Source organism: Gadus chalcogrammus, chromosome 13, assembly GCF_026213295.1.
Source record: "Gadus chalcogrammus isolate NIFS_2021 chromosome 13, NIFS_Gcha_1.0, whole genome shotgun sequence".
Lineage (NCBI taxonomy): Eukaryota > Metazoa > Chordata > Actinopteri > Gadiformes > Gadidae > Gadus > Gadus chalcogrammus.
The window spans coordinates 17,136,403-17,161,185 of record NC_079424.1 but is presented as its reverse complement, the minus strand read 5'-3'; the positions used below and the strand labels follow the sequence as shown (position 1 = coordinate 17,161,185).

The following is a 24,783-nucleotide window of genomic DNA, read 5'->3' as shown; positions in this document are numbered from 1 at the left end:
GAAGCCAAACAAATAGGCATGCAAAATGGGCAATTACACATATCAAAGCACATAACACGGCCATGCTAGTCATAATAAGAACAGATCAGTGCTAATGATTGCCATTACACTATTGTCATCTTTAAAAATGTTGTGAAGGTGGCAACTTGCTAGAACAAACAAGCATCTCTTTTTTTTTGCTATAAAGTACTTCATGTTCTCTGTCCTTTCCCTCTGCTCTCTCTGCTGTAACTTCCCTGTGTTGCACTTGGTTGTAGTCCTGGCTTATCTTATGTACCTGGCGTGAAATAACCTGCATGGTCTGTTATACACTCACTCACATGCACGCAACAAATATTACAGATGGAAGCAAATCAATGCGATAAAGTTTTGAATTTTAAAAGCCATTGAATTTTGTATGGAAATATAACCGCCATTGAATTCATATCCTATATGTATGTATAGAAACACCAGTACAGAAAGATAGACAGACAGATGGCCCCCAAACAGGCCCCGCCCCCTCCTCACCGTTGAGCCGGGACACGGTCCAGTTGCGCCGGACGCTGGCGGGGAAGGAGGGTAGCTCGAAGACGAAGGGCCCCACGTTGGGGTCTCCGTCGGCGTCCGAGGCCGTGATGTTGACGCGGGAGGCGGGCCGCGCGCGCTCGCACACCTGGCCCTCGCGGGGCATCAGCACCGGGGCGTTGTCGTTGACGTCGATCAGGTAGATCTGGAGGGTCCCCGTACCGCTGGCCTGGGGCGCGCCTGGGGGAGGGGAGGGGGGGGCGGAGGAGGAGGAGAGAGGAGGAGGAGGAGGAGGAGGAGGAGGAGGAGGAGGAGAGGGGGTGGAGGAGGAGAGGGGGAGGAGGAGGAGAGGAGGAGGAGGGAGTGGGGAGGGGGATGGAGGGTGAGGAGAGAGGGAGTGGGGAGGGGATGAGGGGACGGGGAGTGGGGAGGGGGGGAGGACGAGGAGGGGGGTGGAGGATGAGGAGAGGGGGAGTGAGGTGGATGTGGGTGTGGAGGAAGGAGTAAATTAGGGGGACGGGGATGTGAGAGGAGTTGGAGGGGTTGAGGAGGGGGTGATGGATGAGAGGAGTTGGACAACGGTGGGTGGAAGAGGGGATTGGAGGAGAGGAAGAGGGGTAGGGGGAGGGTTGACAGAAATATAAAAATGTATTAGCTACATCCTTGGGCAGGATATATGGCGATAGGGTGTTTGACTGGGTGGCAGGTTACATCCCCAGTCTACCTGTAGGCGTCCCCGGAACAAAACGCCTAGCCTACTTACAAATGACAAGAAACAAATCACTGTACGTCACCAGATAAAAGCTTTGTCTTAAATAGTAAATAGTAATATCTGCAATGCAGGCAATGAATCATGGGAGAGTGCTGAGAAAGATGGCAAGGACAGGGAGAAGAGAGAGAGAGAGAGAGAGAGAGAGAGAGAGAGAGAGAGAGAGAGAGAGAGAGAGAGAGAGAGAGAGAGAGAGAGAGAGAGAGAGAGAGAGAGATATGAGCCCCAATAGAGAAGCGATAGATAGTATTTCACACGAGGAACGACGGACTAGTGAAAAGAGGCGTGAGAGAAGAAAAATGGGAGAGAGATGAAAGTGGGAGCCATGACAAAACTACAGATGCGACCCCAAACATTAACCTAGCGACTGAACTGCACTCCCCTCATTCATGTACTGCTGAACCGAGTGGATGGCGGATTGGCGGGGAGAAAACTCACTCAATAGGCCGGTTCTGAACCATTGTGTTTACTAAGAACAGAGAGACGTTTACATGTGGAGCGCAGAGCCTCAGCACCCGACGCTATCACATCTGAATGTGTCCTCTTGTGTCTTGCTCTGTGTGTCTGCGTGTGAGAAGTGGTGCTTTTTAAAAGCAGAATATGGACTGAATAGCCCTGGTGTAGAGACATATCTTTCACGGAGCCTGCTGCTCAGAGCTGCACTCTGCAGGAGTATATGAGACGATGGAAAGTGCAGCAACGCAACTTATTCAGTGTTTGCCTCTTGTCCCTGCCAGACACTGCAAAGTCAATTCATCTGAGCGGGCCATATTTCTTTTGCTTATTTATGCACTGTCAAGGCAAACTGCTGCATGAACTCCACTCTGAATTGGATCGCAGTTTAAAGGGACCATGAAACATTTTATGCTGCTGCGGTCGCAGCTGATAAGCTGGTGGCTGGAGTTTTGTATTTGTTTTAATTGAGGCGCCCTTAAAAACGTCTCAAACCAATGTTTGAGCGGTGATAGAGCCGCTCGGTTATGTAATGACACAGACTAGAACAATTTTAAAGGGGCGTCAATTCAATCAAGTTGAATGGTGGTTGTGATTGTTATTGTGGTCGTCTGTACATCACGTTTATACTTTATGGGCGTTGCAGATTTAGAAATTTGAGATTTAATTTTCAATGGTAGTGTTTGTAAGCATGGGACAACGTTACAATATTGAAACGACCATTTAGGAACAGATGCAATCCATTGATGCAGTTAACGAATAATTCAATTAGCCACCCAGTCCCACAGTGATACTCATGCTGGGGTGGTGGTGGTGGTGGTGGTGGTTTGGGGGGGCATTTACTGTTAGCATGGAAAACTGTCTGCTCAGCAAAGTGCAAAAAAAATATTGCAGCTATGGTTGTCAGCTAACTGACTAACTCATGCAGACACACGCACATACACTGACACAGACACACACACACACCAACACACACACAGTGGGTTGCATGCACAGAAGGTAATCACTCACACATGCATGCACACACAAATACACACACACACACACACACACACACACACACACACACACACACACACACACACACACACACACACACACACACACACACACACACACACACACACACACACACACACACACACACACACACACACACACACACAAAAACACACACAAACACGCACCCACCCAAAACTGTCAGCTGCTGTGTTTGGATCAGTGGTGCAGCACTGTGTTTGTGAAACTTTCCTCCAACAGCTCTCATCAACTCAGCATCTCAACTCTGATTTCCATCAGGCAGTAGGCCGGTACGTAAGAGCTCTGCTGCCCCGGGACCCCCGGCCGGGACCACCAGCCCCATCGACCGGCGTGTCAGTTATGATTGGCTGGCTGCTTTGTGTCTCCACTCGTGCCACTCGATTGAGGTCGGGTAAGCAAAGAGAATTTGAATCAAAGTGGAATATATCCCCTTGTCGGCACCGGCCTACAGAATCAATAAGCAGTCAGCACTTTGTTGGGCTTAAGTCGACGCGCTTCAGGGCAACATTACGGCGCTCCCACGCAAACTACCGCGTTACTCCTCTCTGCTGATAAACACCCCCCCCCCCCGTCTTGCAGAGCACAGGCCAATCCTCCCCGTGAGTGTCGTAGCAGTACTTTAGTTTCTTATTTTCGCCCATCGACGCGGGCGCAGGCTCAAGAGCTGTGCGTAGACTTTCATCACCAGCCCTGATACATTTACCGATTCCATCCCCATCAGCCCCCCCCGCCCCCCCCCCCCCCCCCCCCCCCCCCCCATCACCCCCCCACACACCCCCCAGGCTGTGTCAGAGTCTCTGCTGGCACATAAATCATGAATCCAATAACATTGTGGGGCTGGTGCACGCATGTCTACTTCTTTTTGGCTCTCGCTCTGCACGCACATACACGTGTTCACACACACACACACACACACACACACACACACACACACACACACACACACACACACACACACACACACACACACACACACACACACACACACACACACACACAAACTCTTTGACATCAACACAGATCAGATCAATAGCGGGTGTTAGGATAGTATAGTCTAGTCAAACCCAGTAGTACCGGGTTTGATTCCCGATGTCCGCAACCTATCTGTTTGCATCCGTGAGCAAGAAGCCCCGTCTCCTCTACATGCTACAGTGTCTGCTGAATAACTCAATAGGGAGCATTGAGTCACTATTGAGTGTATGGAGCATACAAGTGGTGGATGACATGGATGATCCCTCATGTAGTGTAAAGAGTGACATGCCGTTGGGACTTACCAGACTTACCATTGTCGAAGGCCAGGAAGGTGGCCTCGTACACGTTGTTCTTCACATACATGGACTCCCGGTCCAACAGGGCCATGGTGCTGATCTGACCGTTGGTCCTGTTGATCCTCAGCCAGTTAGCAGGGTCGGACAGCTTGGAGTACCTACACATACACACACACACACACACACACACACACATACACACACACAAAGGCATACATATGTTAACCAGGAGGCAGCCATGACCACCTGTTTGTGAAGCCCTGGTGGAAGCGACTAACGTGTAGTCCCTCTGAAAGCCTGGAGGTGGCTCGTGCTGGTTGGTTGGTTTCAAAATGACCGGCAAGCACGCTCAGTCAATGGCCAAATTTTGATTTAATTTTGTAATACAAAGTCAATACATTGTGTCTTCGTTTGGTACGGATATAAGCAGATGGATCATCTCTGAATTATTTAACAGTTTAGTATCATTAAAAAGTTATGAAGGATTAACTATTAATGAGCTTTTGACACAGTTTATGGCCAGGCGGCCGTTCAATTCCCACTCAATGTCGGCACCCTTAACACTCAGCAGTAGACCAGTGGCCGACGTCACGGACACTACGTCCATATTTTTGAGTATATGATATAAACCTGCTTTGAGGTCCCGTCGAGACACTTGTGTCGGTGACAAAGGTTTCCTCCTCCCAGCTTTTCAGTTTAACTACGGGACTCACCAAGGGTCATATCTGGGACATGTGCTATTCTCAAGCTGCTTGCCTTCCCTCCCTTGGTGACGTCCCATGAGAGTCCAATGCTTGATTTCCCTGTTTCACTGCAGATGATACACAGTGTGTGTATCATACAAACATGGTGATTATGCTCGCACCACTGCCTTCCATAAGTGTCTTTTGTTTGGTGTCTTAAATAGAATGCTGGATGTAGCCAAAGCAGGTTTGATTACATCCAATTAAATATCTGTTGGGACTTGAGTTTACAGCTCAAAGTGCACAAATCTACGTGACTTAAATCCTATTTAAGTCACGTGCTCAGAGAAATTCACAGCATTCTTTTATCTCGTCTCACCACTCGCTCTCTCCATAACCTCTGTACACCTGCCTCTCTCTCTCTCTCTCCCTCCGCCATCTACAGTCAGTTCAAAACACCGCCGCTGGGCTTCCAATGAGTGGCCGTATAACTCCTGTTTTACTGCCTCTTAACGCCGGCTGTCACTCTTGTCACTTTGAGGATTTATTAGAAAATTCTTGTAATGACTTTTAGATGCCCCGGACAAGGGCTCGCCCCTCTCTCCCTCGCTCTCCTTCTCTCAGAGGTTTTATCCCCGCTGTGAGGCAGGTCAGGGTTTCAGATCCTCAGGCGGCCTTCCCTCCCTTCCCCCCCCACCCCCCCCCCCCCCCCCCCCCCCCCCCCCCCCCCCCCCCCCCCACCCCCCCCACCCCCACCCCACCAGGGGCCGGGCTCACAGCTGAAAGAGAATAGGGTATCTCTCTGTCAGGGTTCCTCAGGTCTGGAGCACTCTACCGCGAGCAGGAGATAAGGCGTCACTTCACACACACACACACACCGTTTTATCACACACACACAGGCACGCAGGCGCGCACAGTCCGCACACACATTAAAACTCAGTTGTAGAGAGGGCGTGATCCAATGTTCCAGTTAATGGCTACACTCGTTTGTTATTTTAAGTCCTTAAATGTTTACCGTTATTTGTTTAATTTTAATGAGCGTTTATTCCAATTGTTTACATTCACACTCAGTTATAATGTGACATAAATAATCTGTGACCAAATAAGCCTTATTATTGTCAATATCCTATTACAGATGAACGCTTGGATCTTCATAAAAACACTTAGACACACACAACGTGAGGAATAATACTCATAACAACAGAATCCTATAGAAACATATTACAGGTGTAAAAAGCTGTCAAGGATTATTCAGAGGGAACTATTGCGACGTGCGAAGAAGGATGGAAATATAAACGTTGTGTCTTGCTACAGGCATCTCAAACCGTCTCACTGCACTCTCACACGCACACGCACACACATTCCAGTAGTAATCTCTAAGGGAGTGGGAGGTGATAGCAGCAATTAAAACCTATGAGGGGTATTTTAAAGAGGAGCGATTTAATCCATAGGCAGGCTGAATGAACACGCTCTTCCTTAGTGTGATCACTGAGATGAATGGGCAAAGGGGAACAACACTACACTGAACGAGGTGGCTGCAGTCACCAGCTGTTTGGTGGGGTTATATGTGGCATGCAGAATACATTATAACCATACAAAATAAATCTTTCATTAACGACACATATGATAGACTGGAATCAACCATAGCGATAGCCAGATACAGGCAGATAGATGGAATAAATTGTGAGGTTAAGTTGAGGCAGAGAGTAAAAGAGAGGGAGAGAGAGAGAGAGAGAGAGAGAGAGAGAGAGAGAGAGAGAGAGAGAGAGAGAGAGAGAGAGAGAGAGAGAGAGAGAGAGAGAGAGAGAGAGGGAGAGAGAGAGAGATACATAGAGAGAGAGAGCGAGAGAGGTGATGTGTACTGGTGTTGAATACGGGAAGGTGTGGAGGTGGTGATGGAGCAGGAGAGGCGTTCTAATTGGTTAGTAAGTGCCCAGCGGTGGTGGGAGCTGTCCTCTTCTGACTCGGTAAACACTTGATATATATATATATATATAAACAACGATATGTTCATTAGCATAATATCGCTGTTGAACAAACCAACCACAAACCACATTGCCCTGTGGGTTTGGACAACGGTGAAATGACAGGTGGTACAGAAGCTGTTTGTAGGTGGTGATGTGATGCAGTTCAACCCCTAGGGGGCACTGCAGCCTTGGCCTGCCACAGGTTTTGCTACCCAGAGGCCAAGAGTAATATAAATGCCAAGGGTGCCACCTACACACACGCACACACGCACACACACACTGTCCTCTAGACTTGGTGTGTGCGTGTGCGTGTGTGTGTGTGTGTGTGTGTGTGTGTGTGTGTGTGTGTGTGTGTGTGTGTGTGTGTGTGTGTGTGTGTGTGTGTCTAACCCTGTTCTTGGAGCTGGGTCTGTCTTGTGTGTGTGTGTGTGTTGCTGACCCTGTATTTTAGACTGTGTGTGTGTATGTGTATTTCTGACCCTGTACTTTGACTCTGTGTGTGTGTGTGTGTGTGTGTGTGTGTGTGTGTGTGTGTGTGTGTGTGTGTGTGTGTGTGTGTGTGTGTGTGTGTGTGTGTGTGTGTGTGTGTGTGTGTGTGCTTGCGTGCGTGCGTGTTTGTCTATGATATCGATGGCTGCTCCTCTGGTGAATTATCTCTTTCTTAGTGACCTCGCTTATATGCTCATAATTTCTTTGAGCAAACACATATACAACTGCACACACACACACACACACACACACACACACACACACACACACACACACACACACACACACACACACACACACACACACACACACACACACACACACACACACACACACACACACACACACACACACACAAACAAGCACACGCACACACACACACACACACACACACACACACACACAAAATCAAGGTAGTTAGAGATAGCAAGACAGGCAGACACATAGACAAAAACAGACAGACATGAAGGACAGCCAGCCAGCCTGAAATAGAGAAATACAGACATCCAGAGATAGACAGCCAGCCAGCCAAAGGCCAAAAGGGACTGAAAGCCAGCCAGCCATCCAGCCAGCCAGAAAGAAAAGCCTACAGAGCCTAAGGGCTCCAGGGATAATGCATGCTCTGCTTATGTTCTCACCCCTCCGAAGGAAAGGGCACTGCAGATGTAGATCTCTCGCTCCCTCTCTCATTTCTTTGCTCCTACTCTCCCCCCCCCCCCCCCAATCCCCCTCTCTCTGTCTCTTAATATCAATTCTGTAACATTTCCAGTGGGCTGCTCGCTGGACAGGCCAGCTCTCTGACATTAAGACAAATCAATCCCGATGGATCGGGGTGGAGGGGTGGAGGGGTGGAGGGGGGGCGCGGCGGTCCAGCAGAACAACGACCTTGTGCCCCTTGCCGGGGCACATGGGAGCGCCCGCGTGTCGATCCTGGCCTGGCACCGTGCCAACCAAGTGGCACCCCTCAAGTTCGGGCCAGTTCCCAGATGGAGGAATCAATGGAGTGTGGGTCAGTGTGTGTTTGTGAGACAGACAGACAGACAGACAGACAGACAGACAGACAGACAGACAGAGAGAGAGAGAGAGAGAGAGAACCTGGGGTGGAGCGAGCAGCCAGACTACAGTTCAGCTCATTATGGGATGACCTCGCCTGGCCAGTCGCTTGGCAACAGGGAGAGTACTTGAGGATTGTTTTTGTGTGTTTGTGTGTGGGTGGGGTGGGTATTCTTGAGAGACCAAACACAGCTGTATCAAGAGTCAAAAGCAGTTTATGTACGCAATTATGTATAAAAAATATCATTGGTCATTAAGAGTGCCAAATGAACGGTTGAGTCCACGGTTGCAAACCTCTCTGATAATGTCTGAACTTGACACTGATCCGAATGGTAAGGTAAATATCTCCAGGACACGCAGGCTTAGGTCATTCAGGAAGCACGACCCAAAAAAGAATGACAATAATACTGTTGTGAATGTAGCGTAGCCTTATGTCTATTTGGGATGATCTATTAAAACATTGTTTTGCATCCGTACACGGCCGTGTGCTTTTGTCCATTCAGGCAGGTTGTGTACGTGTTCTGTTGATCCCACTCAGGCTATTGGCATTTGAAAGTTCCTCAAAACTGTAGTCTATTCTGAGCGTTTGTTTTGATGGTACATCAAGTGTGCCGGACACTATGATCGCTCTATAGGGTAATAGAAACGTGCCGGTCCGGGGCGGAACGTTTAGGGGCTGGCTATGAGAGTGGTCGGTGGGATGTGTTAGTGTGTGTGTGTGTGTGAGGGGGGGGGGGGGGGTCCGCTACCTGACGGTCTGGTGGATGAAGTGGTCGGGGTCCTGAGCCGAGAACACGGTGAGCGAGGTCCCGGCCGGCACGCCCTCCTCGAAGCGGATCAGCTTGGGGTTGACGGGGAAGACGGGGGGCTCGTTGATGTCCTGGACCGAGATGGTGACCCCCGCAGTGGACGACAGGGAGGACTGGATGCCGCTGGCCAGGTGGGCCTGGTTGGAGACCACCACCATCAGCATGAAGGCCCGGTTCATCTCAAAGTCCACGGGCTGGAGGGGGAAGGGGGGGAGGGAGGGAGTGAGGGTGGGGAAGGAGAGCCAAGGAGGAAGGGGTTAGTGCTCTGCCACGGTGCCATGAGTCGTGCTTTGATAGAGAGCATCAAGGGAGCCCTGCGTCAACAGAATGCTGTCCGATGCCACGCTCCCGAGAAGGAAACATCCTCCAAAAACACCCATGGTTAATTAAAGACAAATGTCCAGGAGGCGTCGCACAGCTAGGACAAGAACATCCTCCTGAAATATTAAAACACACCCGAGCAAATGTCCAAACAATTACCTCTCTGACAAATTCATTATTTCTCAGTTTACTTTTGTTACCCATTTACATTTTCAGCCTCACCGCAGCGGTGCAGTTACCTTGACAACGGTGAGCATGCCCTCGTTGGTGACGGGGTTGGTGCGGACGGTGAAGTGGCCGGAGGGGTCGCCGCTGACGATGCGGTACACGGCGTTCCAGTTGACGCTGTGCGGCTGGTCGCGGTCCACCACCGTCAGGTTGGTCACCACCACGTTCACCTTGTTCTCAGGGACCTCGCCCGAGAACTGAGGGAGAGAGAGAGAGAGAGAGAGAGAGAGAGAGAGAGAGAGAGAGAGAGAGAGAGAGATCTTTAACATTTGAAAGAATATGCTAGTATTTGACATAGCTTCAACGGGGCTCACAGGACAACGAAATGCACACACGTTTTGAAATATGGAAAGCATAAAAAAAGGTTGGTACTAAAAAGACAGAGAGAGGGAGAATGCAAGGGAGAGAAATGTATCTTGTGTGGAAATTTGGTAATGTTGCAATCTTGACAAATTCAGACGCGGTTAGTCCTGCTGTTCTTTCATTGGTGTCCAATTTTCGATAGCCTTTTCTAACACAATTGTTATGACTCAACAACAAAACTTCTTTCACCGCACAAGTCAAGCCTCATGCAAATCAGGGGCCATTATCGTAAACGGAGGCAGAAAGTGCTAATGGGACGAGAGACGAAGCAGGAATGATCATTTAAGAGCAAAGCTAAACAGGGGGCAAAGCCGGAAACACAGCAGTACCGACTAAATTTGCTTAAACATGGATAATACAGAATTATCACTTCCATTATGCAAATGCAATCCTTTATCCCAAATAGTGTCTGCTTGTACAAAAAACTTCATTTCAGCTAATGGATTTGTTCAATTAATTGTTTACCCGTTTATCTTTTTTTTTTTTGCAATTACATAAGTACAGTCATAAAGGCATTGGTTGGAGAAAATCTTTAGCTAATGATCTTCATTATATTCCAATTAAAAGGAAAAGGCTCCCCTCTGAAGGAGCGTTCGCTAGCAGCGGCGGCCCCAGCTGTAGAGCTCTGCGCTGGGAAGCATCTGACTGCGACAAGATGGATGTGAGGAGACACAAAAGGACGCACACTCGTGTGCAAACAGCATATACACACTGTCTGAGGATAGGCCCGCTTCTGGGCTGCTGCCAGCTGTTTCGTTTTCTTCTTTTCCGCCTCAGCATTGCAATAGCCTCGTCTTCACCAAGCCACCAAGTACCACCATCACCATTACCTCAATCACCATGATCACCATAACCTCCATCGCAACCATCACCTCCACCATCATCGCCTCCTCCCAACCATCCCCTCCACCATCATCACCTCCTCCCAACCATCCCCTCCACCATCATCACCTCCTCCCAACCATCCCCTCCACCATCATCGCCTCCTCCCAACCATCCCCTCCACCATCATCGCCTCCTCCCAACCATCCCCTCCACCATCATCGCCTCCTCCCAACCATCGGCTCCACCATCATCACCTCCTCCCAACCATCCCCTCCACCATCATCACCTCCTCCCAACCATCCCCTCCACCATCATCACCTCCTCCCAACCATCGGCTCCACCATCATCACCTCCACCCAACCATCGGCTCCACCATCATCGCCTCCTCCCAACCATCCCCTCCACCATCATCGCCTCCACCCAACCATCCCCTCCACCATCATCGCCTCCACCCAACCATCCCCTCCACCATCATCGCCTCCTCCCAACCATCGGCTCCACCATCATCGCCTCCACCCAACCATCGGCTCCACCATCATCACCTCCTCCCAACCATCCCCTCCACCATCATCGCCTCTGCCCAATCAACACCAACACTGTCGTCACTACCATCCCCATCATCACTACCTCCCCCGTACCATAATCACCACCACTTTCACCAACACCACCACCGTCATCACCAAGACCACCGATACACTCATCCAACCCAACACAGCCGAGAGCTCCACTGCATAGCAGCGGCACCACACGACCAATCAGCCAATGAAACGAAACCCGTACTTTCCCCAAGGCCCGTGCTTAGCGTGCCTCCCCTCCGATTTCATCCTCACCCCATGCCTCAGCACACAAACAGGTCCAGCCTGCTTCACTGTCCACACAGCTTTTACTGCCGCTCGGCTTCAGAGGGAGAGAGAGACGGTGAGGGGAGGAGAGAGAGGGTGAGGGAAGGAGGGCGAGAGAAAAGTAAGGAAGGGAGAGAGAGAGAGAGAGAGAGAGAGAGAGAGAGAGAGAGAAAGAGAGAGAAAGAGAGAGAGAGAGAGAGAGAGAGGGAGAGAGAGAGAGAGAGAGAGAGAGATAAACAGAGAATACAATGTTTTATCTCAGCACTATTTGCAATGGTGCAGACTGTAGGAGACAGGCTTGTTCAAAATGGCCACGCTCTTGAAAATGCAATGTGGGGCCACTGATAAGACCGTAGAGACATAGATTTAAGAGTTCTCCAAAGGATTCAGTGTTTACTATAGGTGTGTGTGTGCGTGCGTGCATGCGTGTACTTGTGCGTGTGTGTGTGTGTGTTTGTGTCTGTGTGTGTATGTGTATGTGTCTGTGTCTGTGTGTGTTTTCAAAGTAGGTAGCAAAAGAGGTAAGTGTGAAGAAGTTAAATTTGGAAATTCAATGGTTGGAGAGTTTGAATGATTGCGGATGTACATTTCAGTGCAACTGCAATACCAGAATGGATAGTATATATGGTGGAGCAAAGAGAGATCCTTTCAAAAAATAAAATGAATTATTATTATGAATGTTTAGTGAGCATCGTTTCGATATATTTAATGTCTTTGTGCACTTCGGGGTATGTGTTATTATTGCAAGATAAAACAGAATGATGCCCATAGAGCCTGATCGTGTTTGAACGGTGTGTGCCCGGGCGTGTGTCTACGTTTGTCTGGGTGCACGTAAATGTTATTCTGTGTGATCATTTTAGGATTTCTATATCAATGATTATTGTTTCTATCTCTCATTTCTTAACCATATGTGCTGTTTTTCAAACCGGTTTGCTAGGCTCACTATAATGCATATTCTGCACTATGCACTTAACATTGCTTACTTTCCACATGTATCTGCAAATGAATTGCTCCATAAAACATATTGCTCTGATGTTCTGGTGGTGCTGGCGGTGGTTCTGGTAATGGATGCAATTCTCAGACAATGACCCTGTTTAGATTACCATAAGTCCTGGTTAACTCAACGCAATACAGAACAGGTGCACTTTCATTCGAACTGTTTTAATAGCATTGTTATATAATTCAATAATTTTCTTTTTTGACATAATAAGTTAAAGATACCTTTTTGATAGTCCTCAGACAGCCAGTGATCTGAAACATTTATATCCCTAGCACTTCTTTTGGAAGACATGTAATTGGTTGAATGGGACAACTAAAGGCCTATTTAGGGTCGTTTTAGACGCAGAGACGTAAGCACGTAATTTACACAAGGGACTTGTTTTAGACAAGTTTTGATTTACGGTTCCTTCAAGGTTCCTTAAGGATTGCGCGTGTTGCAAGGGGATTCTCCGCCAGAACAGTAGGGGGAGCAACGAACGAATCTGTGGGCGTGGAAGTGGAAATCGCTGGCTTGTTTATATTTATGCACTACCAGTATTTTCGACGAGAGTAGCAGTAGCTAAGTTTAGGTTAGCGGTCTTTTTCCACACTCTGAACGCCTTTTAAAAATGGCGCTATTATGCTGTAAAACCGGAAATGTGAGACTCCTGAAAGGATGTGGTTAGCTGGCCAATCACAGTCTTTGCGAGCTGCGTAGGGCCGTAGTGTTTTAGTCGCATAGTCAGGAATTTTGGGCGACGCACTTAAGCACGTAAGGGGGGATATTTTACCGCGCAAGGGGGGGTTATGTATCTTACGTGCTTACGCGTTACGTCTAAAACAGAGCATATATCGGCCTTTAGCTTGGGGGACTTTTATTTTGAAAATATTTTCTGCCACTCTAGCAAGACTCTAGACTCATTCAGTGCTGCTGGCATACTGAATCACATTTGAAGTAATTAATAGGTATTTTAACATATCAAATTAAGAATATTTGAATGCTTTGAGCGGTCCAATGTTCTTGGATAATTAATTTAATTATGTTAAGTAAATTGCAATTTCAGCCTTTTACACAATTTAGTTTGAATCTGTTTAAACAAGAATAAATTTCTCCTCATAAACATATATCAATATTTACAAAAATACAAAGTAAAAAATTCACCGGTTCTTAACTGTTTGTAGCCGAACACTTTTTTTCAGGCCTACAGCATAGACTAACAGAAATGAATCATTATGTTCTCTGTTTAAAAATAAAACGGTAATTTTCACAGATTATTTTTCACTGTTGTTAGAGCCGACTTCCCTATAATAGGCGAGCGTTAGCAACGGATCCATGTAAAACCAAGCTGGTTTTACATGGATTTAAAATATGATATCCCTTTATAACTGTCGCGGGACAATTTCAGAAAAACATAATAAACGCTTTTATGAAAATAAATGACCAAGTGACAGTATTACCAAGTGACAGTCTCGCCTGTAGTTCAGCTTGTTTCAACGCTTTGAACAAACCCGAACCTATTCACACCGTCCTACCGGTCCTACATCTGTCTGCAAGAGGCACCGTGTCCTCTTCCCGGTGGAAATCGGCGAAACCCTCACCTTCTATACGGCCTCATGGATACTCAGCGCAAGTCTTTGGTTAACACAGAGAATCGGTCACACCACATTCAAAGTCTATTAAAATGACTGCTAGGGCAGAGGCTGAAGCGGCCTAATGAGCTCACACTCTTCCTCACTTGGCTGTTGACGACAACACCAGGGAGTAATGACAGCATTAAGTAGGATTAAATGTCCCAAAACGGACTCCCGCTGAAATATGTTCATAGACGAGTCTGCTTAAGAGCGCGGTGCCGTGGCACCGTGAAGCTGTAGCCACTGGCTACAGACATCTGCTCCACTTGTGCTCCAGCTCGCACTGTGTCGACGCCACATCAAACAAGTGTTTCCGTGTGAGTCTTTTTTTATCCTATTGCGTTGTTTTGAAAACAACTAAATCAAATCTGAAAGGTCTGAAAAAAAGAAAAGTCAAAGGCTGGTTAAACGGAGGCCCCACCAACACTCACTTGTTTGTCTATTTAAACTTCAACAACTTTCCATCTGAACCAGAAATAGATCACTTCCTGTCTGTGTCAAAAGGGAGTGTCTGGGGAACGGGAGTGTCTCTCGGGCTCCCAGCCATCAACCCTAACCTGTCGTTGCCTGATTCACCCTCCACCAGTGCCAAACCTCTGGGTACAAATTGGCAAAGCTAATTTTTTTTATGGAGAATTGTACAGAGTTAGTAAGCGTTGAAACACCACAAGGCGACTATGCCGTCTTAATGAGTTGCGGCAAAGTTATTTTTTCCAACTTCTTCACCAATGATGTAACGCAACACTCTTTGATGGCAAGTTCTAAAAAAACATTCATTCCCCAAATGAGGAGCCATATATCGGCTCCCTATACCCCCTCCCCTCCTTACAAGCTATTTCATTTCTCCAATTAATTAAGCGTGCCTAGGTTGTTTTCTGATGCTTCAAGTCAAGAACTATGAATTCCTCGTCTTGCCTTACCCGTCAAAACGCAAACAATTACTGAAGCACTCCAAGCTTAGTGGTTTTAGTTAAATCAAGCAATGAGATAGACAAAGCAGAGGCAACTACATCTGATGAACAGCATTTTCTTGTTGGCAACATGAAAAATTGCTATTTTTTTGATGTGTACGACAGAAATTCATCACAAATGACCAGAAAATAACAAGGAGCAAGTAAATTGAACAGTGCTTTGTGAGGACAGGAACAGAGGAGGGTTTTTGTTAGGGCTCGTTAAAAATCTGAGAATTTGGGAATGTATTACAGTAAATACATGGTAGATATATATATACTTCCAAGCATATATAAATTATGTATATGTACTTCCAAGCGTACAAAGTAGAGAACTCAGTGATATAAATTGCGTGTGTATATGTTTAGACACAATGTATGCACACATACACACACAATGTATAAAACATACATTGTTGTGTGTGTGTTTGCAGGTTTTATATATTCAGGGTCGTTTGGGTGTGTGCCAAGCCCCCGTGTGTACATGCTCTCAGTACACAGTGTGTGTGTGTGTTTGTGTACGCCTGTGTACTACTATACTATGTGATGTGACAGGACACCTCGGGGCCCAGGGACAGAAGCGGGGCAGTGCTGGAGGGGGCCTGGAGCCCAGGACCAGTTACCGGAGCGCCAGTGGGGGCCAGCCAGTCGCGTTCTGCTGCCTGGCTCCTCTGACAGCCGGGGGGGCTCCCATCACAGCAACACGGCCCCGACTGAGCTGGCAAACGTGCACTCCCGGAAAAAAACGTGCACGGACAAAACGTTGTGCACGTCACCGGGCCGTACCGGACGACGAGGTCGTTGGGGGGATTAAGGCGTGTCGGGTCCTGAGCCCCCCCCCCCCCCCCCCCCGACACACACAGCCTCTCTGTCTCCGACTGGAACCCATGCAGAACCCTCCCGGTCACATCTCATCAGTATGCCCCCTCACACACACACACACAGGCGCACGTACTCACACACAAACCCACATGCGCTTGCATACATGCAAGCAAGCAAGCACACACACACACAAACACAAACGTATGCACGCATGCACACACATCCAAACATACACGCACGCACACACGAAAACACGCACCCACATACACACACTCAAGTAAGCCACGCCCATGGCTCGACTGCAGTGCTTTCCTGGGCATAGACAGCATTCAAAATGTGTGTGTGTGTGTGTGTGTGTGTGTGTGTGTGTGTGTGTGTGTGTGTGTGTGTGTGTGTGTGTGTGTGTGTGTGTGTGTGTGTGTGTGTGTGTGTGTGTGTGTGTGTTTGTGAGTCTGTGATGCTCACAGAAGAATTCAAAGAATTTAGACAGATGGATATAAAGTGGGGGAAGGGGGGTGGTGGTGGGAGCCCACATAGTTATACAAATTCAGAGACATATGTGCAGATGCAAGCCCACACACACATACTCACACACACAAACACACACACACACACACACACACACACACACACACTCATACGCAGAGAAACAAACAAATGGAAGCATGGAAGCAGTCAAGCATACCCTTTGCTAGGGAAGCGTTTTTTTTTTCTCTCTCCCGAGCAGATGCTGTTTTTCCTCGTCTTTGATGCTAACTGCTCTCTCAAAGTATCAACCGCCACATCCCTCCCCCCCACCCACCCCCGGCTCCACAACAACGCCTGGCGCGCATGGCTGACTCCTGTATCCTTTGTACGTGGCGGCGGTGGAGGGAGTGGAGGTGGTGGGGCAAAGTGGGCCAGCTGTAGTGTGACTCCCTGTCAGCCAGAGGAGGAAACCAGGACGCCAACGGTGGCTGTACTCACAACCAGCCCCTCCCAAGGCCTCTCTGGTAGCAGCAGGGAGACCGACGGAGAGAGAGACAGGGATAGAGAGGAGGAGATAGCACCAGAGAGACAGGGAGTGAGGGAGAGAGAGAGAGAGAGAGAGAGAGAGAGAGAGAGAGAGAGAGAGAGAGAGAGAGAGAGAGAGAGAGAGAGACAAAGACAGACAGACAGACAGACAGACAGACAGACAGACAGACAGACAGACAGACAGACAGACAGACAGACAGAGAGAGAGAGAGAGAGACACAGACAGGAGAGAGAGCGAGGAGAGAGGAGAAACGGAGAGTGAGAGTGAGAGAGAGAGGAGAGAGGAGAGAGGAGAGAGGGAGAGAGAGACAGGGAGAGAAACAGAGGGACAGAGCCTGCGAGAGAGCGCGAGAGAGAGAGACGAAACAGAGAGATGGGGAGATGAGATGCAGGGTTGCGTGGGACGGGCTGTGGAGTCCTCCCATCACCCAGGCGGTATCGTCATCTGCTGGTGTCACTCCCCATTTCTCACTTTCTTTATGCTCTCTTTGCACGTTCTTCTGTTCTAGCAGGAGCCTGTCTTCATGTCTCTCTCCTTCCCGCCACACTTAGATCCCTGCAGCCTACATACGATCAACGCCCTCTGATCTTGTTGTTGTTGTTGTTGTTGTTATTTGGCTTTCCCTATCTGTGTGAATTCCTCCCAATCCTCGCCATCTGTCTCTGCGACCAGGATCTTCACTTGTAGCGTACGAGAGTGTGGTGAGAAGAGGTGAGAGGCCATGGAATGGCTCACACACACGGCATAGGAGCCATGTGTGCGTTATACTGCACTCACTTGCTCGTTATATCAACAGACACACAGGATAAAGAATGAGACTGGTTACGAATCCCAACCCGCTTGTCATTAGCCCCAGCCCCATGGAAACCAAAGGCAACAACATCTTGTTTGTACTGTTACCAATGCAGTGTGCTACAATGGCCTATATGCAGTGGCGGGTCGTGGCTTTTACCATGAGGCCTTCAATGCAATCATCCTGAAGTAAACCGCTTTTCAAATGACTTAAAGGGGACATATCATACCAGCAGGGGGGTATACCACGAACCTCGCTGAACATACCCAGGCTTTCTTGGGAAAACCTGGCTCGACAGAGACGCAAAAATCAGAGTTAAATGGTACCACGACGCTCACTTTAGATTCAATCAGTTGAACCAGGTTTTCCGCTTTAGGTTCAATGAGCGTTCACATAAAAGGGGCGTTTATCGCGTCATTTGACTCAACCTTATGCAAAATGAATCGAGCGAGAGCGGTGTATTTCACGCAAGACGAGCAGTGTATTATTATGAATTCCTACGAGGAATTCAAAGTCAAAATGACAGCCAAGGGGAACACGGTTGCCCATAATATGGCTAGGGTGGCGTGCTGGCAAAAAATAGCTGACCGTGTTAATTCGTAAGTGAAAAGATTCTGCATATTGTCTAAAAAATATCCTTTTACCCCCATAGATGTGGTGCCAGCACGCTCCTACGAACATGGGGCCAAGTCAAAAATAAATATAAAAATATTATTCAATGTGGTTGTAAGCATCCATTTGATTAATTTTAGGTGAATCTAGCCTATGATTTGCAATGGCCGAGGCTCCAACCTTTAATCTCATGTTGATTACCGGTAGCAAATAAAAATAAAACCCAAATTAATAGGACTGGGAGGGGGACCGCTCCACCACCCTTCACCACCTCGGAGGAGCTGGCTCTCGCCAATAGCGAAGGTCGGCCGATGATGGTAGGAGTGGAAGGGGGGATGTCCTCTGACCCCACTGCTTCGACATCCAAGGCGTTTGTAATGAGTATGCATTCATGCATTGGCAATGGACATAAATAATTGTCTTGCTTATCAAATGTGAAATGATTGAGTGTAAATTAATTGACATTTTTAGTTGAAGGTACAAACATTATTTTGGAGAAGCCGCCGACAATCAAGCTCCAATCAGAGGTATATAACTATCAAAGCAAAGTGTCACGTTTTCTCCTGAATGTTTAATTTTTGGAAAAAAAATGTCCTATAATAGGTTTCCCTGATTCTTGCAGGAGCCTCTGTCGGCCTGTGACTCCAGGGCGACTATGGAGGTGATTTTTCTTAACAATTCTCACGGCTATAATATGTATTTGTAGAATAAAAAATGCCTAGGCCTAATTGTGTCACTGACATAGCGGTTATGTAAGGGATAATGGAAAACACGGCACTTGACTATAGGTTAATGTACGTTGAACGTGGGGCCACCTTTGAACTTGAAACACATACGCTGCGCAACAGTAAGTGCACGGCTTCTTTGTGCAGCATTGCCTACTTATGGTCCAACAAGGACGATCAAATAACGAATACCCTCTGATGAGAATCTGTATCTCTCATAAAGAATATCGTCAGACAATGCCAAGGGATCGGTTCTGTCTCTCCAGAGAGACGCCTGTACGATAAGTGCGCCGAGGTCCACGGGAACACCCACAAATGGTGACGCCATTGTCGGAGTAGGGGCTAGGAAGCTGCGCACGCCGATTTAAGTAGCCGATCTCCGGGTAGACTAAGCTGAAAACCTGCTCCCGACCAGGTTTGGTTGCGAGCATAAGACACCATGGTGATACAGCGACGCTTAAAGAGATAGACTTTCGTGGTCCAGCTAACCCAGGCTTTGAGCTCAACATACTTCGCTAACCCTCTAATCGAGGTTCGTAGTACAGGTCCCAGGTGTGAGTGTGATTAGCCACGGGGGCGGCAGTAGCCCAGGAGGTAGAGCGGGTTGGCTGGTAACCTGAAGGTTGTTGGTTCGATCCCCGGCTCCTCCTAGCTGAGTGTCGAGGTGTCCTGGAGCAAGGCACCTAACCCTGACTGTTAGCTCCCGACGAGCTGGCTGTCGCCTTGCATGGTTGACTCTGCCGTCGGTGTGTGAATGTGCGCGTGAATGGTGAATGTGAGGCAATATTGTAAAGCGCTTTGGGTGGCCAATGGATAGAAAAGCGCTATATATATGCAGTCCATTTACATTACAAGCCGTTTTCAAAATGTGCAGCATTGTCAAACCTGCTTGTAATGGCTAATCACACTCACACCTGGTGGTATGATATGTCCCCTTTAATAATGACATCAGGGTTATTGCCATGTTATTGCCATGTTGATGTAACCACCCAGACAACGTTCAGACAACTCAACGGGCCTAATTTATTTATTTTTTTAAGCCAAAAGAACCACAACAAAACGCACGTAGCCTACCCTAGTCATAAACTGAAAAGACCGTAATATTCGTCAGATTCAACAATTTCCGACTGTCCGTGAATTCAGCCAAAATTTTCCGTCATTTAGTCCTAGTAAAAACGCTGTTAAGGTTCTTTCCTAGAACCTGTGCTTGATTTAGAGGACTTTTGCAATAAATTCATACATATTCAATCCTACCAAACAAGAACCAATTCAAAACAATCACAAGTTACTAATATTAATATAGGCTTTACAAATCAACCAAAGTGCGATTTCGTTGTGGAGCTCTGTTTCCCTTCTTACTTACTCATCGAGTTGAAATCCACCCGGGTGTCTCCCGAACGTCTTCAACAAGACTGTTGCATTCAAGTGGCGCGCCGTACTTTTGTTTGTGTGCATGTGTACGTGCGTGCATGCACATCAGCCACAGCACCAGGGAAACCAAAAATGAAACCATAACCATCTATGTGTGTACGGCATGTGTGTGTGCGTGTGTGTGTGTGCATGTGTGCGTGTGTGTTTGTTTGAGAGAGATTGTATGCGTATGTACGCGTGTGTGCAAGCGTGTGTGTGTGCATGTGTGTGCATGTCTACCGTTTTGTCGGTGAGCTCAGGAGGGTTGTCATTGATGTCGGTGATGGAGATGAGGGCGGTGGCCGTGTTGGAGAGGCCGTAGTTCAGGTTGCCCTCCATGTCCGTGGCCTGGACTATGATGGTGTACTGGGAGACTTTCTGTGGATGGGGGAGAGAGAGAGAGAGAGAGAGAGAGAGAGTTATACAATTATTTGGTCCAACCAATCCATGGAGAGAAAGACGCAAAATATAGAACCAAAGCGTACCACTCCTGCCAGGTGGGTCACTCATTGAGAGCATTCGGGATCAATCAGTGAAATCAGCACTCAAAGGGAAACTCGTTGAATTCATTAGCTGACAGATGTGCCATCTAGATATGCTAATAAGGTGACACACGCAAGAACAAACAAAACAACAAACAAAAAAACATGCCCGTCGCGAACTAAAAGGTGTTTATGAGGTGCAGTGAGGGACCACTTGATCAATTGTGGAGTGAAAGGTCTTGGCCCCTCACCGCCACAACACCCCCGGTTGCTCCTTCCTTTAAATTAACACATGTCCATGACCTCATCAGGTCCCCCCAGGGTTACACACCAGGTGATCGGACACATGACTTATTGAAGTCATCGTGGGAAGGAGATCTGCAGCAGTGGCAGGAAGTGATGATGCATAACCCGCTCTGTTGGCTTCACCAGAAAGCCCCAAAACCCACTCTGTTGGCTGTACCCTATAGCCCACTCTGTTGGCTGTACCCTATAGCCCACTCTGTTGGCTGTACCCTATAGCCCACTCTGTTGGCTGTACCCTATAGCCCACTCTGTTGGCTGGACCAGAAGGCCACACAGGCCCCACTGTGGGCTGAACCTGGAAGACGTAGCTCCACAGGCCTCATTGTTGGCTGCCATGAACCCAGTGGCTACACTGGTCCGGAAGGAGATGCCTGCACAATGCAGCATGAGAGCAGCAGGGAGAAGGCGGAGAGAGGTGAGAAAAGGGGTGAGGAAGGGGAGGAAAAAGGAGAAGGATGATAGATAGAAAAATTAGACGAAACAGGGGGATGAGGAGAAGAGAGAAAGAAGAAAAGAACGAAAAGCAGAAAACAGAGGAGGCGGAGGAGTTGGGAGAACAAATCGGATGGAAAGCCATGAAAAAAGAAGGATGAAAAAGAATAAAAGGAGATGAAACGGGGGGGGATGAGGAGAAGGCATGACAGAAGAAAAGAAGGAGAAGGAGGAGAAAGAGCAGTGAGAGGAGAGGCTTTGTCGCTGTCCGTGGTGCTGAAACCACGACAAAGCCCCGGCTCCCTGTCCAGCCCCCCATCCTCTGTGGGCTTCTCGGCCACCAGAGAGCCCCTTTAATGACCACACGGCCACCGCCCCACCTGCCTGAGTATCACATCAGTCCAGCAATCAGCCTCGTCCACCGCCACGCTCCGCTGAGCAGTGTCTGTCAGCGCGGCCGGTGAAACCCCCCGCCTGTAGATGAAGCCGTGCCATGCCCCCCCCCCCCGGTCTCCAGCCCGCAGAGAGTCCAACCCCTCACCGCCAGCTTAAAGGAGCGGTCAATGGATCCGTACCTACAACCGGCCACCGGGGACCAATCATCAGGGACCCGGTCTGTGGATGGACGGCGTCGGGAGCAGCCTGCACTGCTCGACGCCTGCTCCTCCAGACACACTCCTTTCATGCGGTGTTGAAAGGCGGACGACGCAGTAACTCAGGCACCATATGGTCCTCAGTTCCCAAGAAATGTCAAAGAGCACTCAAAACCAGGGTGTTGTTTTTGATCCCATGCGCACCCCCCCACCCCAACGCTGTCCTGACGCTCGGGGTCCTGTTTGACTTGGAGAGCCCATTCCTGCAGCGCTTTAATTAGTTGAATGGCTCTGCGCTTCTCCTAGTTTGGAGGTGAGTTTCTTGGGATAAAGGCCGCTGATGAATGAATGCCTGTCAGTTGTAAAGTTCAGCGTGCCCTCGCTATAATCATAGAGGAGTGAGCAGGTAGTCTCTCTCTCCCTCACTCGGTGTGTCTAAGTCTGTCTCGCTCTCACCCGCTCCTCTCTCCATCTCTCCTCCTGTGTCTCACTCCACCTCTAGCCTTCTCTCTCTCTCTTCACCTATTACTTCTCTCTACCTCTTTCTCAGTCTCAGAGAGAAAGAGAAAGAAAGAGAGAGAGAGAGAGAGAGAGAGAGAGAGAGAGAGAGAGAGAGAGAGAGAGAGAGAGAGAGAGAGAGAGAGAGAGAGAGAAAACAGAGAAAGAGAAAAACAATGAGAGAGAATAGTATAGCGAGACAGAGGGAGAAAGGATAAAGAGTAATACTGGATGTCAAAGACAGACTCTGGCTCCTCTGTTCATCCTACACTGGGCACCCACTTATTATGTACAGGCTGTCTGTTTGTCCGTCCTCTCCCGACCACACAGAACCTCTGGATCAGAATGGCTGAATTACTAAGTCTGTCTCTCTCTCTCCCATCTGGCTCCTCTCTCCATCCCTCATCCTGTGTCTCCCTCCCTCCCCCTCTCTCCCTCTCTCCCTCTCTCTCTCTCTCTCCCCCTCCCCTCTCTCTCTCTCTCTCTCTCTCTCTCTCTCTCTCTCTCTCTCTCTCTCTCTCTCTCTCTCTCTCTCTCTCTCTCTCTCTCTCTCTCTGTCATCGTGCTTCCTCTGTATACCTCGCTCCACTGGGCAGGGTTTGGGGGGGGGGGGGGGGGGGGAGGGCAGACCACTGGGGGCCAGTTTAAAAGGAATCAGACGGAGTCGTTTATAGCGCTGTTCAGTCATTAGGACGGGACACGGACACATGAATGGGCTCCGGACCGGGCACTTTGAACAAAAACTCAATACAGGTCTGCCTTTATTAGACTCATAATGAAATATCAATACTTTACTATGCTCTTGTAGTGACCATCGATAAGCAGGAAATTAATGTAATGAATCCATAGCTTTCATTACATTTATTCAGCTGGCACCTTCATCCAAAGCATCTTACAATAGCTGCATCCGACCATGAGGATGTTACCCAGACGTTGGGAGAATCATGCGTGTACAATCAATTTCTCACATTAGCAAAACTACTTGAATTGCTTCATTAAAAAAACAAAAGATGGTGCATTATTCGTATATTTTCGGGGAATTCGCAAGCACCATGCCTAAACAATATGCATATGGAGGGGGTGACTCTGGAGTTGGCCTTGATGAGAATGTGTTGATTGGATGATGAAGACAAGTGGAATTCGTGACGTTCTTTTTCTCCCACAGCCACCACGCACCATGGCAACGCAAAACGCGCTGCATGGAAACGTACTAATGAGACGGTTACCATCTGAACATGGAGGGGACGTTTTCCATGTAACTTACAGTGCATTCAGAAACACGTCACCAGGAGCAGGTGGGGGCTATGACAGCTGCATCGGGGGGCAAACGTGTGGGATGGAACCCAGAAACGTTCAGCCGGGAGTCAAACACCAGTCACACTGCGGGCCTCTCCCGGCACATGACCTGACGATGGTAACCTGCCTATAGGTAGGAGGAAGGAATGTGCTGTGTTGCTCAAGGGCACCGATACAGGGCAGCCACGATGGCACCAGCGACCCTTTACGCAGATACAGGCCACTCACATTCAAAACCTTGCTTGCCCAATCCAGTGTTTTACCTGGACTCTTCACTCTGCTTTTAACTTGCACTTGATGCTGTCTTGTATTTGTTGTCGTCATTGGAAATGAATTTAATCGAATGCACTTGTCAGGAAACCAGAGTGCTGACCTTTTAGTAAGTGACCAGAAGTCCCTTTTTTTAGTACTGACCTAATAAAAGGTAAAGGATTATTGGGTGTGTGGACACCAGCAGGGGGAGCTCTCGCACAGCATGGTGCTGTAGTTAAAACACCCATCACCCTCTTAAAATATAGTGCTCACCTCAGATAGGTGAGGAGTACGCTGTACAGGGCCTCCGAGTGCATACACACACACACATCAGCTGCTGATCCACTGAGTGGGAACAAGTAGGAACAGACA

At 48.4% G+C, this 24,783-nt stretch overlaps 1 protein-coding gene across 3 annotated transcripts in view; it reads right to left on the bottom strand.

Annotated features, from left to right (window-relative positions):
- cdh4 (cadherin 4, type 1, R-cadherin (retinal)) overlaps positions 1-24,783 on the bottom strand; it is a 200,982-nt gene that overhangs the window by 4,617 nt on the left and 171,582 nt on the right. For 2 of the 3 annotated variants that reach the window (XM_056605501.1, XM_056605503.1), the window contains 5 exons: positions 20,793-20,930; positions 9,597-9,782; positions 8,977-9,230; positions 4,042-4,193; positions 508-744 (listed from right to left, as the gene is read on the bottom strand). In XM_056605501.1, the coding sequence (XP_056461476.1) occupies positions 508-744; positions 4,042-4,193; positions 8,977-9,230; positions 9,597-9,782; positions 20,793-20,930 (967 nt within the window). The remainder of the gene's footprint in view (positions 1-507; positions 745-4,041; positions 4,194-8,976; positions 9,231-9,596; positions 9,783-20,792; positions 20,931-24,783) is intronic. The other variant, XM_056605502.1, reaches the window with a different exon arrangement.